Here is a 20,069-nt window from a genome sequence, read left to right as displayed (position 1 = left end):
TGTCTTTTTTTTTCCTTATAACCACTCATTAAAGCTTTTGGGAAATCTATGATAACTAATTAGGAATTTATTTTAACTCTGAAAAATGCCAATTTTAAGTTATCACTGTAATATGTGACTTTTTTTCTAATAAATATTAAGATAGTCATCCACAAACAACTTTTTTCAGTGGTCACAATACTTACTGGGATAGAGTTGTAGACTCAAAGAATATTCTAATTTAATATTAAACAAGTTCAGAAGATCACATAAGCTAATTTTAACATATGAAGCTGATTTTATGAAGCTGATTTTAGCATGTTGTAATTCCCAAGTATAACTTTAGCACAGTTTTTACAGAGAAGACAGTTTTCAACTAATGTCCTTCTCCAATTATCAGTGATTTTCTTATTTTTTCCCGTAGTTCCATCTCTACACATTTTATGGAATAAGAGCCTCCAATAGTCATTTGATTACTCTTGGAAGAAGATATGTTTTTATTTTGTATTAACAATGATTCATCTCCATTCTCAAATAAGCAAGTTTTCTTCAGCGTTTGGGATAAGTTGTTTTTAGTATAAACTTATTAGCCAGGGAGCACAGATCTCAATGAAATTTTACATGTGTTCGTGGAAATGATCTAAGAAGTAGTGAACATGTATTTATGGCATACTAACTGTGTTTGAATTGTTGTGTTGAATTATCATCCTTCAAATGGAGAATAAATTAGTGCCTTTGTAGTTAAGACTATACAGCTTCTTTATATTTTGTTGGGATATTTGGTTTTAAATGTGTTTGCTTTTTTTCTTAAAACTTAACAGAAGTATGATCTGGGTCTTTTAGAAACTCAGGATATATTTATATATAGGTAACAACACATAAACAGTAGGACATCATAAATGCAGAGTATTATAAGGCATTGAAGTGTGTAAGCCAGGGATCATAGCCTCGATAGTACCAGGAAATTGGAGAGTGGGATGTATTTTGAACTCTGGGAATGGAAAAATTAGGTTGAAAATTTTTAAGTACTTGAAATTTAGCTTTAAAGAAAATATAATTAGTCTGTTCTTGGTTCCCTTTAATGCCGTTTTTGTCCCTGACTTAAGGATAAAGCTCTGAATTAAGATCGTAATGGATTCCATTGCATTTTAGAGCATTTCGGCATGCTTAGGTTAGCATTGGGTCATTCCTGGTCAAGAAGAGTTGGAATCCGTTCAGCCTACACATTTGACCTTATTAAGCCAGGAAAAGCTTCCTAGAATTGAGTTTGATTCTCCTGGGCCAATCTCAGCTCAAGCCCAAATCCCTGAGCTGAGTGTAGTATATATGCTACTTGATTAAACGGTCTGGAGTTTCAAAATATTTTCGTTCTTTAAATTGTAGTTTTACTGTATAGTACAAAGTAAAATTCTTCATGAATACCTGTCCCCATTTGAAGTTGAGTTATTCAATAGCTGCATTTGCCAGAATAGTTCACCTTAATACCATTCTTAGCTTTAAAAATCTCCTTTCTGAACTGTAAATGAAAATTGGTAATGAAGAAAATGGATGTTTATAGATGTTATTAGTAGGAGTTGCTTCTTAGTAGAACTGAAAATCCTTTTTAACATTTTAGTGGTATGTGTTTTTATTTTGTTTTGTTTTGTTGTTTTTTAATGTTTCAGGTTTTTATTTAAATTCTAGGTAGTTAACATACAGTGTAATACTAGTTTCAGGAGTAGAATTCAGTGATTTATCACTTAGCTATAACAGTTGCTGAGATGCAGGGCTGAACCATCCTTTAAAGTGCATTACAAAATATTGATACACCTGTTTTTCTCAGAGACCAGCATGCTGATGATGTCAAAGGGGACTTTGAAGAGAGAACAGAAAGTGAAATGAGGACGTCGCATGAAGCCAGAGGTAGCCATAATAATCTCATCTTATTGATGGATATTATTATTAATACTCAACAGTCAGAACTTGACTAGAATATAGCAGCCACTTCTATATTAAAGATAAACTTCGTTTAGTTGGTTTATTCTGTTATCACAGGCTATAAAAGTTTATTGTTCGGGATAAACATATAGTTGACCTTGAGCAACGTGGGTTTGAACTGTGCGGGTCCACTCATACACAGATTTTTTTTTTTCAATAAATACAGTACAGTCCTATAAATGTATTTCGTCTTCTTTATGATTTTCTTAATAGCATTTTCTTTTCTCTAGCTTACTTTAGTGTAAGAATACAGTATTTGATACATATAACATACAAAATAAGTGTTAACTAGTTATTGCTTAAGGCTTCTGGTCAACAATAGGCTATTAGTAGTTATATTTGGGGGGAATCAAAAGTTATACAGATTTTCAAAAAAAAAAAGTTCTACACAGATTTTCGACTGTACAGAGGTTGGTGCCCTTAGCCCCTGCATTGTTCAAGGGTCAACTGTAGCATGTAATTCATAATGATATGGATTCATTTGTGACCTATATTTACAGTCTTTTTCACATATCTGTGCAATAGTATATATAAAGTTTGGGCAGCATTCTCTTTGGTTCTTGTGATATATTTTCTTTGGTATCGTTGATGTCATTTGCTTCATATGTTTAAAACTCACCTCAGAATGTGTATTGAAACCCAAATGGAATTAATAGGTCCTTAGTCTAATACCACAGAATGAAAAGCAAATCATTTGAACAAATGTTTTAAGTTGTACTGGAGAAAGTGATTTGTCTTCCATCTCTGCTAAAAACACATTACAGTGGCTTAACAAAGTAATGAAGTCGTAATGCCTGTAAGTCATACTATAGATTGTAGTTATAACTTACACATAATAATTATTTTTTTAATGAGAAAAGGTTAGCCTGATTGGGATTTTAATGATAGTCCCTGGAGACTTTGCTTTTTTGTGTGTATTTCTTGCTTTAGATTATTCTATAAGATTTGAGAACAGCACCTAATGACTGTTTGCCTGCAATGACCTGTTCCATAAGGGAGGCTTTGATTTCCATATCTGATTTTTAGAAAGCAGTAATGTGTGATTATTTTAAAGGTTACATTCTCTGCTGTCTTCAGCATGTTTTGTTGTGTTTAATATAACACCACGTACAAACCCTACAGATGGCCAGGGTTTGAATGCCGTCTCTGCCACCTGCTCGCTGTGTGATTCTGGACATGGCACTGAACACCTCTCCATGCTTCTGGTTCCTTATCTACCCAGAAGCATAATGATGGTAACTCCCTCCCAGGGTTGCCATGGCAATGAAGTGCTTCTGTCATTTGCTTCAAACAGTGCCTGGCGCATAGTAAGTGCTATGCAAGCATTGATTATTTTAATATGTTTCTGGCCATTTAGAAAGGAAGAAAAACATGTGTTTCCTGAGGGTTTTGTCATCAAGGTATATTGGACTCTTAGACAAGGGTCTCAGTCTTTCTTTGTGAATGGTGGTTAGGATCACAGCCTTCATTCCTCTCAGGGCTCCACCACTTACTAGTTGCACAGCTCACCCCGGGCTTCAGTTTCCTCCCGTGTAAGATTACTGTAGTAGTAGGTAGCCACGTCATTGGCTTATCATTAGGATTCAATGCATCAGTGGCTGAAGTATTAGCTGGTGGGAGTAGTAGAGTAGTAGTATTGTGGAGGAAGTGTTTATTGCCTGGAATTGTCTCATCAGTGAAAATTCAGATAGATGCAGAATAGAATCTTCTAGACTCTGAACTTTTTGAGGGAGTAATACTTTGGTAACTTTTCAGTCTCTCCCTAACTTGGTGATTGACAACTTTTTATTGGATTTGCTGAGCTGATTTTGATCATTTTTTCTGGAAATGATCTGGAAAATTATTATTCTCTTAATAGAGAATTTGGCTTGATTAACATATGATATGCATGGTATTCTCTGTTTGTCTTCTCCAACTTTGTATATTTTTGTCCTGTTTTTCTCGATTTGAATTGCCTGAGTTTTTCTGTTTTATTCTCTCCAGAAACATTACTAGGATTCATATATAACTCTTATTGTTCTCACCTACAAAGCCTATAGTTCAATAAGGATATATTATTTACTGTCTTATTTTTTATTACTGAAAAGGAGAGAGCCTCATAAAATAAGTTGCTCTGAGAATTTTTGCACATATGTTCCTAAGTGAGATTTGACTATTAATATCTCATCCATTTTTAGCCTCTTAAAATGAATTTGATGTTTCCTTATCAAAGTTTTGAACCATTTTATATAAAACTTTCGTAAAACTAATTTCATCTGCAGTGAAATCATGCTGTGATTGCCAACTGGTCTTTAAATCCAGGAAACTTCTTTCAGTTATAATTTCGGTTACCATTTGTGCTCTGTTCTCTCTGTTGACCGGTAATACCTATTATTCTTGAGTTAGAGCCAAGGGATTATATTTTATTTTCAAAATATTTAACAATTGGTTTGGCATCCAACCTTGCACAAGACAGTTAAAATTAACACTGGTCTTTGTACTGGAGGAGAGTTTTGGATGCTCTCCACTATACCACGAGTTAGCCTTAATTGCTGGATCTTATGAAGTCCAGTTAAGGGCCTGGCTGCCTTGGGGGAGGGTGAAAGTGGGATGGGGGAGGGGGCATTGTACCAACCAGTATGAAAGTATTTTAGTTTTTGTTTTGTTTTTTGAGAGAAAGATCAAGCGAGCAGTGGGGGTGGGGAGTAGAGGGAGAGGGAAAGAGAATCTTTAAGGAGTCTCGACACTCAGCACAGAGCCCAGTGTGGACTCGATCTCATGATCCTGAGATCATGACCTGAGCCAAAATCAAGAGTCGAACGCTTAACCAACTGAGCCACCCAGGTGCCCCAGTATGTTAGTATTTTAACAACTTACATATATTTTTGATGTTCTAGGCATATTTCTCAAGTTGAGATATCTTACCTAGTTTCTTGCTCTGTCAAGTCTACTACTTACTGCCTTTAACATGAATTTTTTTTCTTTTTTTTTTTAATTTTTATTGTTATGTTAATCACCATATATTACGTAATTTGTTTTGGTGTACTGTTCCATGATTCATTGTTTGTTCATAACACCCAGTGCTCCATGCAGAACGTGCCCTCCTCAATACCCATCACCAGGCTAACCCATCCCCCCACCCTCCTCCCCTCCAGAAACCTCAGTTTGTTTTTCAGAGTCCATCATCTCTCCTGGTTCGTCTTAACATGAATTTTAACAGCAGTGGTTTCTGTTTCCCTCCAGTTTCCTACATTGGCTTATTCTCTTTCATAGCCTGCTTTTGTTTTGTAAAGGTTCTATCCCCTTGTACCTCACTAAAATCATGAAACTCTTCTGTCAGTAAATCAATGCTCCTCTTCTGATATTTTGTAGAACTTTTTGTCAGAGGCCCCATGGTGATTGTTTTCTATTTTAACATTTTTGAGTCCAGAGAATTTTTCCCAGGTCTTTTGTCAAGAACGCTTACCCCTCAATGCTCCCATTTGGGTGCTGGAAGAATTCCTCTTGCAAACCTGAGCCTGGAGGTCAGGGAGTTGTACTCCACTCCGGGTCCACATTCTTGAGCCTAGTAAATCACCAGGGATCATTCCCAATTCTGTCCCTCCAGTGGTGGAAGGAACCCTTCCTAAATCTAGCTGGCTGGAGGGGTGGTGCAAAGGGTAGGAGAGAAAGCCCTTTGCAATTTGTGTATTATTTAGGATAGAGGAGACTGAAAAGAAGCCACCTTAAGTTTGTTTAAAATGCCAGTAGGATTTAAGACTCAGCAGGCCCATGAGAACTATTTTGTTTGGAGTCATAGAGCAAATTGATATTTAAAAAAAAAAAAAACCTTCCTTCTGAAAAAAGCCTCTTCCCCTCCCCCATTTCTTTAGTTAATTCTGGTTAATTCCATGCAATATATGTAATGATGAGCCCCCGTTTTATTACGATTCTCACCATGCAACTGAATTTGACCTTTGGGGAGTTTAACTGGATATAATTTATCACTTTTTCTCCTTTCTTCTTCTTCGTCCCTTTTTTTTTTAAAACTTCTTTTTACCTTAAAAAAATAACTCATTCCTATCATTGTAGGAAAGCGCATTAATAAAGTATTCTATAAACTGTCCTTCAAGTTTAAACTCTTGTACTCCTGGGAAAGGTGTAGTTTTGTTTTCTTTCCTGCAAGCCTTCTTTCTCATGGGTGGCTGAAATGCAGAAAGAATTGAATTCTGTTTTGTAATGTGCTAGATTCTCACTTGAAAAGTCAGGCTTGCTTTTTGCCTCCATAGCAATTGGTGGGGTTTTTTTTGTTTTTTTTTTTTTTGGTTGTTAATCTTGAAATGATCCTCAAGTATCTTTCAGCTTGAGTTAAGTATCGTGGAGCTAATTTTATCTCCATTCCTTGATGCTGTGATCCATTTATCTTACCCAATCACTCTTATTGTTCATCTTTTTATATTTAGTCACCAGTTAGTTAACTCCATTAAAAGAAAAAAAAATTTTTTTTTTTTGGTTGACAGATGTATTCCTTTTCTTCTGGCCTTGTTCTTTTCACATTAGGAACGTATTTTATAGACTCATGGAATATTAGCCTGAAAGGGTATTTTGACTCCTTTTCATTTTTGCTTTTTATATCCAATACACTCTCAGTGATATGCCTTTCTTTCAAAATAGAAATAATTTCTCTCATTTGCTGAGTCTTTACTATATGTCAGACACTGGGAAAAGCATTTTAAAAATATCATGTGATCCTTACAACAATCTTGTTAACTTGATTTCACCAAGATTACAGAGCTAGTCAGTGGCAGAGCAGGAATATGAATCCACGTTTATCAGACTTTTAAGCTCACCCTCTTGACCATGACCCTCTCCTCTGTATTAGGAGGCAAAAGATCCAGGGTCATTGTCTGATGCTGCCCTTCTCTCATAGAGTGGCTTTGGGCATGTCAGGCTTCTGTTTCCTCACCTTAAGGATAGTTACCTCCTAGCACTGTTTTGAAACTAAAATGAAGCAAGGCCGTTGGAGGTTTTGGTCTCACTTCTGTCTCTGGCTTGAAGGGGTAGGAATGAGTCAGGCAAGAGGTCAATGGTAACTTATGCTGTTGGCTTGTTGATATAGCATTTCCAGACTTGGAAATAGGAACCGCACTCAAGGTGGGATCTGAGTCTGAAAGCAGCGGAGAGGGAGTACTTCTCCTTTTGTCTAGGACTTGCCCTGCTTGGTCAGCCTACCATACAGTGGTCCCACTGGGTGTTAATGGAATGGCCCTGTAGGAAGCAGGTTCTCACACTCCATGGAGGTGAGGACGTCTCTTTCTACCAGGAGACTTCATGGTTGGTTTAGATGATGTTCCCTATACTGAACATTTATTGTCTTGATTCTGTGTGAAACATCAGAAGATACTTCTTTCAGGATCACCTTTATCAGAAATGACTTCTTACAAGGGTTAATCTTCCACTTCACTTTTTCCTACCTCAAGCCAAATCAGGAATTTTAATACCCGTGTTCTCAACCAGAATTGACAGACATGGTGGGCAAATTTGTAGTGGCAGGTCTCTACTTTGGATAACTACATTATTATTTATTGCACTTCATTTCAAGAAAATCTGCAAGAATATGCTGTATTGACAAACCTTTCACAGTTTCTGACACCATGTCCATGCTGAGTAAGTGAATTCCATATGGTAAATCATAATTGTAAATAGGCAGGCCTCTACTACCCATTCCCCAGGTATCAGCCTAAGAAAAATATTCCTCGTTTGATAATTGTCTAGCAGATGCAGTCGCAACAAAACCATACATATTTCCACCAAGTTATTTCTCTTACTACTGCCACCTAACATTTTCTTGCTTCCGATATTAAAGAGGCCCAGAAATACACATCCCTGACAGTCATAAAACAGTAAAAGCCAGTTAGTTTCTAGACAAAGTAGAAAGTTTCCTAATCATATCTCACTTTTGCAAGGATGAGTAAGAACTAGGCTTGGAAATCCTCCCCAGGCTGTTGTGTGCCTAATGGTACAGAACTGAGTAGCAGTGAAGAACTGTGGAAGCACAAAACCAGAAGCCAAAGGGGAGCGGACAAGGACTTTGGTAAATTTTCATTTCAGGGAACTTCAAAACATACAGAAAACTCCTGTAATAAAAGTGTTATTTTTCAGGCAGATGAATAGTTTGATAGGAGGGCAGTAAGAAATATGACTCTAGTAAAATGATGGTGGCAGAAATGTCTTCCAGAGCAAAGGCTTTGTTTTCTGAAGCACATTGAGCACATTCAAACCTACTCTTCCTTACTCATGGCACTGAGCCGGCTACTTGAGCCAAAGTCTTTTGCATTTATTTTAGTCTGATCACATGTTAAAAATAAAAACCTGGAGTCACATTTCTATGCAATTTAAGGACTCAGGTACACATTCAGCCAACTGAAGTTGTTTTCTCTGTTTTTTTTTGGATGGGGATCATAGCTAACACTATTATTTTCTGAAGAGATGGGATGTTCTGTGGCTGGGAAACTCTGCTTTTACTCCATTCATCAGAAAACACCATTGGGCCTCAGGACATCAGTCAGCATGAAAGAATCAACAAAAGCAAGGAAAGTCTGAAGTGAAAGATGCGAAGTTCTTATTAGTTTTAGAATGATGTACGCGTGTAGGCCTGTTTATAGCATCAGCTTCAAAGACATGCAGAAGCCACCAGAAATATGGGAGCTTTAGGGGTTTTAGTCATTTCTTTAGAATGGCTCAGTTGTTTTTCTTTTTAAATGTTTTATTTATTTATTCATGAGAGTCAGAGAGAGAGAGAGGCAGAGGCAGAGGGAGAAGCAGGCTCCCCGCCTAGCAGGGAGCCCATTGCGGGACTCGATCCCAGGACCCTGGGATCACGACCTGAGCCGAAGGCAGACGCTTAACCATCTGAGCCACCCAGGTGCCCTGGCTCAGTTGTATTTCTAAAGAATAATGATGTAGCAACATTAGAAATGAGCTGAGTAAGACAGCTTTAGCAGGAAATAGAATAGAACTATGGTGAAAGAGGGACCGTTGGCAAGTGTTAATAGAATAGAAACAGTTGTATCATAAATGTCCCACTTTGGAAAAGACTGACACTTAGGTGGCAAGTAATCAGAGGACAAGCCATAAAGTAGGCTCTATGGTTTCACTCTCCTGTGGAACTGGAAATCTCACCATTTCATAATAGCCTGCCTCATGAAAGATTGTACAAATATCATATTTCAAATAATTGCTAAACTCTTGGTAGTATCTGAAATTAAGAAATGTTTTTAAGTTACCCCACATTTATGCTAACCAGAAACATCCTGAACTCTGGGAAATTTAAAAAGAATAAAAACAAACTGGTAAGGCTTATATATTTGGCTCATAACAGATATTCGGTAAAACAGGCTGAGGTCCTAAAACCTTATAACCAATTATATGAGATTCATTGAATTAAATGGGGCAAGAGGTACCATGATGGGTTTTTAAATATTATTTGAAGAATTGAAATGTTTCATGTGGAACAGACAGATTTTTTTTGTATGAGCTCACTCAGGTGGAACCAGGACCAGTGTGTGTTAGCTCCAATAAGACAGATTTTTTCCCCCTAATAGTTACTTCTAAGTTACTTTTTAATATTAAGAGCATTTCAAAATTCAGCTTAGGCTAGTTTAAAAGAAAAGTTATTAAAGAACCATAGTAGAACAATAGGAAATAAATTTTTAAGAAACAGAAAACTTCACATACAGAGGAATAAATTTAACAAAAGATATGCAAGACCTATACCCGAAAATGACAAAAGATCAAAGAGAAATAGTAAAGAAGTCCCAAAGAAATGGAGCGATATACCTTGTTTTTGGATCGGGGGACTGGATATTGTGAAGATGTCATTTCTCAGAACCAAATTGGTCTATATCCAGCAGTAATCTCCGTCTCTAAATCCTAGCATTTTTTTTACAAGCTGATTCTAAATTTTATATGGAAACGCAAAGAGATAAGGATAGCCAAGGCAGTCTTGAAAAAGAACTAGATCACAGACATCAGGACACTTCTAAAGTGGTGGTAACTAAAACCTATAGGTTGGTGTAAAGAGACCAGTGGAACAGAGTAGAGAATCTGGAGACACATGTTTATATTTATGGGGAACCTGGCCCTGCATGCAGTACAGTAGGGAAGGGATGTCTTTTCAATCAATCATGTTTGGGGAATTAGAAATCCACGTGGAAAAAAGCATTAGGAATGTCAAGCCTTATCTCACCCTGTACTAAAATAAAGTTCAGCTAGATTGTGAGGGTAAATCATGAAGTACTTAGTGGAAAACAGAGGAGACTAACTTTAGGACCTTGAAGTAAGCAAGGATTTCTTCAGTAGACATACAAGACTGTATTAAGGGAACACAAAGGAAGACGAGAATGGGAGATGTTAATAAGAATGTATTTCCAGCAAAGGATTCCTATCCAGAGTATATATAGATAACTTCTACAATCAGTAAGAAAAACGCAAGATGACCCAATGGAAAAAAAAATGGGCATAAAACATAAGTATTTCACAAAGGAGGTTCCCCATTTGGCCAATAAACTTGGGAAAAGATTGTCAACTTCATGAGTCATCAGACAGATGCAATTATAACCACAATGTGATACCATTCAAATTCATAGCAAATTCATTTAACCAAAACGGTTAAAATGGAAAAGGTAGACAATACCACATGTTACTGAGGATACACAGGATTTGTAACACTCTTACACTACTAGTGGATGCATATCGTGCAACTATTTTGGAAAACTGGCAGAATTTGCTAAAGTTGAATGTACACAAACACTATAAGCTCCAAGTTTCACTCTTTAGTATGTATATACAATAGAGACGTACATATGTTCAGGAAAAGACATGTACAAGAATGCTCATAGCAGCACTGTTGGTAATAGCCAAAAATTAAAAACAACTCAGCTGTCCATTAATTCCAAATTAATTGTGTAATATTCACAACAATGAAAAACCATACAGCCAAGAACAGGTGAGGTACAACCACAGACAGCAAGCAGAGTGGACGAGCCTCACAAACATGCTCTTGAAAGAAAGAAGCCAAACACCAAGGTTTTCATCTAAATGTAATTCAGAAGCGGGGTAAAGAACCTATGGTGTTGGAAGTCAGGAAAGGGGTTACCCTTGACGGCTGGGGTGTGATTAGAAGGGGACACAGGGAGGCTCTTGGTGTACTGCCATGTTGTTTCTTGGTCCTGGTGTTGGGTACATGGGTGTGTTCACTTTGTGAAAATTCTTTGAGCTGTACACTTACAATTTGTCTACTTTTCTGTAAATCATACTCTTCAAAGAAAAAAACCCTTAAAATATTCTTAGAGATACAAAATAGCTTAAAATGTTCTCAGAGATTCAAAAGCCTAAACTAGGTAACCATTTGGCAAAGATAGGTGTCATTGTAACTGTGAGCTGGAATAGGGGTAGAGGAGAGTAAATGTTAGGGGAGGTGCCTTTCTTCTGATGGGCTTTGAGTAAGTAGTTTTCAGAGAAGATTTATGTTCTAAAGAATCTTAAGGAGATAATTATTGACAAGCTGTAGGAGTCCCAGTGACAATAAAATCATTTGCAAAAAATGGCGATTTTAGGAGAGTGGCAGTAAATAGGCTTGGATTCAGGAGATCTGGCAGATAAATGGAATATTCTGTACCTTTAATTTTGATCTCCACGAATATAAGAATGACAAAAGCATTTGCCTTTCTATGGTTTTATTTTTATTGCAGTAATTTCATATCCCTGTCAAAAAAATAAGTTGGCTATTTATTTTTTATTTTTTAAAAGATTTTATTTATTTATTTGACGCAGAGAGAGAGAGAGAGAGAGATCACAAGTAGGCAGAATGGCAGGCAGAGGGAGAGGGAGAAGCAGGCTCCCCACTGAGCAGGGAGCCTGATGCGGGACTCGATCCCAGGACCCCGGGATCGTGACCTGAGCCGAAGGCAGATGCCGAACTGACTGAGCCACCCAGGCGCCGTAAGTTGGCTATTTAAAAAGTCAACGTGATTGGTAAACAGAAACTGAAAGAAGAATGCGGGACTGAGATAAAAGGGAAAGAGATATAGTAACACAGGGTAACCACAGTGGCTGGACTTGAGCACCCAACTTGGCCATTACCTTTAGGACATCCACAGCTGAAAGGGAAACCAAACTATTTCCTGAAGTGAGAGGCAGGTATCTTCCATGAAACATTAAAGAGGCAGCTTTGCTAACGTGACATATCTTCCATAATGGGTAATGCAGCAAGCATGTGAGTTGAATGTATGGGTTGTTTCTTACGGTGACCTTCAGTAATGAAAAAGGAAAGTGTAATTATTCAGTGAATATGATGTTGAAAGGAAGCAGTGCTTTACCTAGGCGCCCCCCCCCCCACAAACTCATTATTTGGGGGAGACATATGGCATTTGGGGCTTTTTTTTTTTTTTTTTTTGCTGCTTTTTCAGAGTGTGATTTCCCATTGTGTCAATCAAGCAGGTGCCCGGGAAGAACCTAGCATTCAGCAGGCGCAGCGTCGATCGGCTGTCTTTCTGTCCTTCAAGTCTCCCATTCCATGTCTGCCCTTACGCTGGGAGCAGCAGAGCAAACTTCTTCCCACCGTAGCCGGGATCCCTGCCAGTAAAGTTTCCAAATGGAGCACAGATGAGGTATATATTTTATTTCCTTTGTCTGCCAGGGACTGGATGTAGCAGTAGGTCCTTCAGGGGTGGGTACAGTGAATGCAAGTGGGGTTGAATCTTTTTCTCTGAAAGAGAAGAAATTGTTCTGAGAAGACCAACTAAAACATATAGGAGAAATATTTTGAACCTGTAGCACTTAGATTCTGACTTCTTTTTTTAAAACGGGAATTTTCATCTTATTTTTGACAGGTGTCAGAATTCATACAGAGCTTACCTGGGTGTGAAGAACATGGAAAGGTATTTAAAGATGAAGTAAGTATTCCACTAAATGGCAGTATGTTACTTAATGGGATCAAAGCACTGAAATGCAATGAATGGTGAAATACTTTGAATTGGCAGAAGAGGGAAGGGATGGATTGTGTCGAAATTGACAAATTGGTATGGAGTTGTCTAAAAAGCAGTATTAGTCATTTGTATGAAAATGTCTTTGTATAAGATTAGATGCAGCAGGAATGTTTGTACCATTTTATGATGCTCCACAGCAATAGCACTAGGTTAATTATTTAAAAAAAAAAAAAAAGGCGAGGTGGGCGTGCCTGGGTGTCTCAGGGTTGAGTTGGTTGAGTATTCAACTCTTGATCTCAGCTCAGGTCTTGATTTCAGCTCAGGTCTTGATCTGGGGGTCATGGGTTCAGGCCCCCCATGGAGCCTACTTAAACACACACACCACACATACCACACATACATACACACACACACAGAAAACTTAATAGCATACATTTGTATAATTTATAGCACAGAGAGAAATAAGCAACATTTTATTTTTAATAATATGAAATGAGTTCCCTTTATTTTATTTTCAAATGTCATTTTAACAAGACTGAAATTAAATTCATTTAATGTTATAATAAATATTACTGTTGTTGCTAAAATAACCCCGTAGATCTTATACCTATCTCAGTAGTGTTTGTAATAACTGATATTCATTACAGTCTGCAGTTGAGAGATTATTACATTAGTTGTTTTCATCTGCCTGCCCAAAACTTCAATATAAGAGATGATTAATGTTATGACCCATATTGAGCATTAGAACAAAAAAGAAATTGGGTTTAACTACATAGAAGTAATGCTATTTGAGTACAGCAGGAGACTCTTCTCACTAGAGACCTTTCAAAATAATCCCCTTGCCAGTCAGCTCCTCCACGTAGAGCAGTCAATTATCAGTCTTATCTTGGCTACCGGAAGGTAGAAAGAAGACCAAGTAATCTCAGAAGGCTTTCTCCACATCTGCTGTCTACGGTTATAAGTATATATGCCTTGTTTGCCTCTGTGTTTAACCTCAGCAGGTAAGAATAGCACACTTTCAATTAAGAGCCTTGCAAGAGTATCAGGACAGCTAAGAACCCAAGCACTGGGCATCAGTGTAGTTACACTAAGAGATATCATTATGCTTTGGATGGATGCCCATTAAGACATACAGGGATCTGATTTTCAACATCCTTTTTTTTCTGATTTATGTTCTTATTTCAAGAATGCTTTTTTCTTTTTTTTAGTTGATCTTTTTGATTTGGTGGTTTTTAGTTGATCTTTAATTGACAGTTATTCAGATTTTGAGTTTCTTTTCTTAACGCCTAAATTCTAAGTGTCTTCGTGGACCACTGTCCATTACTTTTCAGTCCCTGAACAGATTTAGACACCTGCAGGGAGCTGTTGTTCTTCCTTTGAAAAAACAGGTAGTTACTACCTGTGAAAATGATAAAACATTTTTTAAAATAAATTTATAGTACATCCATTTTGTAAATCCTATTTTTGGTTCTGTTGATATCCAGACAACCTGTGTGGATTTGCTCTGTTACTTAAAGATTCAAGTTCAAATTCAAATATGATATTTCTTTGAATACATTTTCTCTTCATGGCATATTATCTCTGGAGACGTTCCTCAGGCACCAGTATCCTCAGTGTCCTTCTTGTGAGGAATGAGACAGTGAGTGTTCACTGTCCACGTGTATCATTCCCATATTCATTCATTCCTTTAGTCGTTCATCCTGTAATTTCTTGTGAAATTCATGTCTCACAAGGTTAGCAGGTGTTGGTTTTAAGGCCTAGAAGTAAACCCTAAATCTGACTAAAGTCTAGTAAGTGATCTCTAGGAGGCACAGTACAGGTGTTAGGATGGGCCGTTATTTGAACCATCCTTGACTTCACTTTATCTTATACACGCCACATCTAATCTGTTGAAAATCCTACTGGGTATATTTTAAAAAACATGTAGGGATCCTGGCTGTTTCTCTACCTTCACCACCTCCACTCTGGTCTGAGCCACCATCATCTCCCACCCGGAGTAATGCTGTCACCTCCTAAGCAGTCTCCCTGCTTCTGCTTTTGCTCCTCTACAATCTGTTCCCAGCCTAGCCAGGGGGATTCTGCTAAAAATAAGTGCGATCATGTCACTCTTCCATTCCTAGACTTCCTGTAGTAAATCAGAATAAAAGCAAAAATCCTCACAAGGGCCTGCAGTCTGATACCCATGACCTTGAGAGAGGTGAGAACCTCCTGAGCTCTGTCTCCTCCATCCCTAGCTTACACTGTTCCACATGCTGGCCTCCTTGCCATTCTCTGAATCATCCAGGCACATTCTGGCTCTTCCCTACGTGGAGTGTTCTTCCTCCAGACGTTCACACGGCGCGCTCCCTCTGCTCTGATGCTACCTTCTCAATCATCCATCCCCGTCCCTGCTGCCCAGTCATCTCCCCACCCAGCTGTCTTCTTCATAGCATGAATCATCTTTTAGAATGTGTTACTGTCACTTCATTACTAATTAATTTGCTTATCTCTTACATTTTTTGCTCACAGTCTATCTTCGACTACTAGAGTGTAAACTCAACAAGGAGTTTTGGTTTCTTTCCTTGCTTGTTTTTGCCTACATCTGTTTTATTCTCTGCTGGATGCCCAGCCCCAGGAAGAGTGTCTGGAATATAATAGATGTTTAAAAAGTTTTTGTTGAGTGAACATGCTCATACCTTTACCCTCTGAGGAAGACAGCCAAGCAGCATGTCACTGTGATTTGCAGAGTTAAAACACTGGGTAAAGAACCAGGGGTGCAAAGTAATAGTAATGAAATGGAAGGCCAGAACCCCGAGCTCCAAATCCTTCTTCGGAGTTTTGGGCCTTTGGCAAGATACTTCATCTCTAGAGTTAGACCAGTTTATATACATTACAAAAGCAAACAGAAAACAAGCCCAGTGTTACATTGCAGTGATCACTGTTCTTAGAAAGTATTTTCTCAAATTAAATTTACTTCCTTCCAGTCGAGGCGTGTAGATATAGTCACGCTTTGAAGTAGCCAGTGTGAAATATACTGGCCAGCACTGGCCTCGGGATGACTTTTTCTTTCCGGGGTAACCTTCAGAACATTCTACCAAAACTTCACCTTCTCACCCCACTCCCAGCTTTCAGATTCCAGCCTTGCCGTTCTCGGACTGTTTCTTCTCATCAGTCATCTGTCATGTTAAATTCTTATGTAATCTCAGAAGGAGCCTCAGTAGGGCCCAAGGTCATAATAAACAGTTCTGTCTTTGTAATGAGCTCTTTGGGAACCAGTATGTTAGTTGATATTTTCATTAATGACTTAGAAGACTTCTGTCGGACCATTTATTCTACTAAGGTCTGCCTTGGTTGAGTGAAGTGTTAATAGATCTGCCTCTTTGCTTGGCCTTGCTTGATCAGAGGACTGTCATAGCACAAACAAGTGAGACCAGAGCAAATGTTCCCCGAAAAACAAGAACATTTCTCCTATCTGACACTGAACTTGTCTTCACTTGGAAATTTACACTGGAGTGTCTTTTCCTTCCTAGTTTATGACTGGGATGTTTCCTTACTGAAACTTAGGAAACTTTTGCAAATAATTATTACTCAAAGTTGTATAAGATGGCCCTAGTTCTTACCGATTAAAAGGGTTTTCAGGCTTGTTGTATTTTTAGAGAAAAGAGAGAAATCTTAAACAGCTATTAAACTATATCAGCCTTTATTTAGTAAACTGTTTATAGAATTTGGAGTGGTATTGATTTGCTAGGGCTGCCATGACAAAGAACCATAAACCAGTAGCTTAAACAGCAGATATGTATTGTCCTCCTAGTTCTGGAGTCTGGAAATCTAAAGAAGGCAAGAAGTCAAGGTGTTGGCAGGGTAGCTTCCTTCTGAGGATGGAGGAAAAGGATCTGTTCCAGACCTGCCCCCTTGGCTTATAGATGGTGTTCTATCTTTGTCTTCACATCATCTTCCCTCTATATGTGTCTGTCTCTGTGTCCACATTTCCTCTTGTTATCAGGACATCAGTCATCATGGATCACCCTACTCCAGTATGATCTCATCCTAACCAATTACTGCAGTAACCGTTTCCAAATAAGTCACATGCTGAGGTTATTGGGGGTTAGGACTTCAATGTATGAATTTGGGACAGACACAATCAACTCAAAACAGTACATTGCTGTCAAAGTTTCTGATGTACTCTGAGGCAGAGAGCAAACGTGTGTTTTACTGGTTTTTTTTTTTTCTTTTTGTGTAAAATGGAAAAACTGAAAGAGAAACGAATTAATTTTTTTGAGGTGGTGGGATACCCCCAAACCTGAAAATTTTACAAAAAGACTCTTCCTTTGTTCTGTCCACTAAACCAGACATCCATCTTCTTCAGAGCTGTATCTTTAAACCTCAAAGTTTTCTATTCTGTGGAAGCGCAGAATTTTAATCTCAGAAGAGACCCAGAGAGAGGAAGGATGTTGCTCACAGTTACCCGCCTAGTAGTAGTAGAACCAGCCTAGTCTGCCATTCTTCACACCATGTTTGCCACCTTTATCTAATGTGTTCCCATCTACACTGTTGATTGCCCTTGTTAGTTACTACTCTTTTTCTGTATATGAAGAGTAATTGTGGCCACTCTAAAAATGAATGCTATTTATTCACTAATAAAGTGAATGTTATTTATTCTTTTCATTGTGGAAAGCTAATTAAAAAAAATGTTAGAGTGCAGCTGACACGTCTGCCTGAATTCCTTTGTTTATATCCACAAACAGCTGTGTGCATATTCTCCTCTCTCATTCGAAAACCTGCCATAATGGGAACTGTATCTAAGGCACCCCTGAGTTTTCCAAATTCTTCTTGACTCATTGCCTAAGTCAGAGTCATCATGGGGAGATATGGGCGTCTTCCATTTTCCTGCAGGCCGATTTTTCAGATGACTGAGTTTTTAGTTTGCTTCCAGTCCACATTTGGTTATTGTCGGTAAGAAAGGTTCATTAGTCGGGAATGTTCACACACATGAGCTCCATCTGTGCCATTCTCGTGGTGTTGTGCAGAAGACAGCTGATAACTCAGCTTCGGCTATTTGCCATACCACCACATCCGATTGATTCATAATCTTCTTTGTCTTTTCTTCCCATTTTAGCAAATTGATGGAGAAGCCTTTCTGCTTATGACCCAAACAGACATTGTTAAAATTATGAGCATTAAGTTGGGCCCTGCTCTCAAAATTTTCAATTCTATCCTGATGTTCAAAGCTGCAGAGAAGAACTCTCACAATGAACTTTGAAGATGGTGAATTTTGAATACCATCAGCTTTCTGCTTTAAAGCTCATGTTTTATTCAAAGCACAAGGACAGTTATAACTCCTACGTGAGAAGTCTCCAAAACTCAAAAGAGCGATGCTATCAGATTATTTATATTCCTCAAGAGACAATATATAACGAATCCTTATGAAAGTCCTTCGGCTTTTAACCAAGTACTGTCTAACAGCGGTCATCCTTTGGTTCTGTTCACTGAGCTAAATTTATCTTTGTACATCTTTTTGAGGCCGGGGGGTGGGGGGGAAGGGGACTTCGTTAATTATTTATGGTAAAAGGGGGGGTCAGAGTAAGAACTTTTGGCATTTTGTAAACATTGTTGAATTCTCTTTCATGCACACAATTTCTTTTTCAGTACTTTCAGAAACCTTTTTATATAATCCAACTTCAACTGAAACCAAATTAGTCAAAACCTGGCTGCGATTTGCCAGTGGGACTGTTACCTGTATTGTTCATTCTGTGCCATATTTTGAATTGCAACATTATGCTAAGTATAACTTTGCAAGTCATGATATTGCCTAACTGCTTGTCATAATTTGTTGGGGCTGAACGGTGGTAAGAATTACCTTTCTTTCAATCAGTGTTTTTACTTTTGCACGCATTATGAAATGTTAAACAAATTACTTTTCACCAGCATCTTTACTATAATTACCAAAAACGTGTATATAAATAATGGAATTGAAAAATAAAATATATAAATAAATTAGGTGATGTATTTGAATGGCATCAATCTTATACATTGTGGTGCCGTATGTATTTACAGGAGTCCAGTGGTATCAAAGGAATATGCAGTTCTGTTGGGGGGGGATGTTTGTAAGGATCTTGAACTATTTATGAGATGATCTTGAGCTTCTCTCTAATTGCCAATGAAGTCACTGTGATGCTTTTCAGAGCTGAAGGGGTCGTTCTGTCGATGGAAACACTAATCCATAAAGAGCTCTGTCCCAGATCTTCTTCCTCCAGACCCAAAGATTTTCTTCGGGTCGGCTGAAGAGAGAGTATATGGATTTTACTGAAAAGGTAGGGTGTGAGGGGGCAATAGCAGTCAACACAAAGATTCTAAATGCTCACAGATCAAGGGGGCAGCTTCCCAAAGCAATTATTCAAGAACCTCCATTTTGGAAAGATTCCTTTCTCTGTAGAACGGTTCACCTAAGTTTTATAAATGTACAGATGCACTTTAAATGAAAGCCCTTGATTACCTAGAAACTGCTAGCACTAGTGTTTCTTTTCCAAGAATGCCTTTCCAACACAAAAGGTAATTATTTTATCAGCCTTTGGATGTAATGTCTACTTCTAGGATGGACCATTTGTTCGAGGGCTATTATAAGAGTAGGAAATAAGTTTGTAGCATGCTGTCTGAATTCTGGGGCAAGTTCCACCTCTCTCCTTAGTTGCCCTTATTTTTTCTGATGTAGGACTTCCTTTGATGTCCCCCATCGGGAGTCTGTTAGCAGACCTTTGCATTTGTCATAATTCAAAAGGGCCATAGCATCTGCAATGTCCCTTTCATTTCTTGCATGAATCTGCTTAAATAAGTTTTTCGTTGTTGGGGTTTTTTTTTTCTTTTATGTTCTGTTCAGAATTTGTACATTCAAGTTGCACTTGTTATATCTGACATGAATGAAATAAAATCTTAATTGCAGATACTTTTTTTACATATGTATGATTTTTTTTTTAGAAAGCTTGTCAAACAGGCAAATGAGAGCAGGAACAATGTCAAAGGTTTGGGCATTACCTCGCTATGTAATGAATCTGCAGGATTCAAAATTGTCCAACTGTGTCCCAGGTGATGCGAAGAACAACAATAAATAAGTAAGTAAATAAGTAGAGACATTTTTTAAAAATTACATTGTGTAAGCCAAATGGGACCTGTCTGCAGGTTGGAATATAACCA

The 20,069-nt window shown here is 38.0% G+C and overlaps 1 protein-coding gene across 7 annotated transcripts in view; it reads left to right on the top strand.

Annotated features, from left to right (window-relative positions):
- Positions 1 to 19,825, top strand: part of L3MBTL3 (L3MBTL histone methyl-lysine binding protein 3) — a 119,876-nt gene extending 100,051 nt beyond the window's left edge. For 5 of the 7 annotated variants that reach the window (XM_027603585.2, XM_027603580.2, XM_027603583.2 and 2 more), the window contains 4 exons: positions 1,802 to 1,881; positions 12,412 to 12,584; positions 12,807 to 12,869; positions 17,998 to 19,812. In XM_027603585.2, the coding sequence (XP_027459386.1) occupies positions 1,802 to 1,881; positions 12,412 to 12,584; positions 12,807 to 12,869; positions 17,998 to 18,141 (460 nt within the window). In that variant the 3' untranslated portion in view covers positions 18,142 to 19,812. Of the gene's footprint in view, positions 1 to 1,801; positions 1,882 to 12,411; positions 12,585 to 12,806; positions 12,870 to 17,997 lie in introns of all 7 variants that reach the window. The other 2 variants (XM_027603586.2, XM_027603584.2) reach the window with 1 other exon arrangement.
- Positions 19,826 to 20,069: the final 244 nt, after the last annotated feature.

This window comes from Zalophus californianus, chromosome 7, assembly GCF_009762305.2.
Source record: "Zalophus californianus isolate mZalCal1 chromosome 7, mZalCal1.pri.v2, whole genome shotgun sequence".
Taxonomy (NCBI): Eukaryota; Metazoa; Chordata; class Mammalia; order Carnivora; family Otariidae; genus Zalophus; species Zalophus californianus.
The sequence above is the reverse complement of the archived record's forward strand: the minus strand, read 5'-3'. Positions and strand labels throughout refer to the sequence as shown.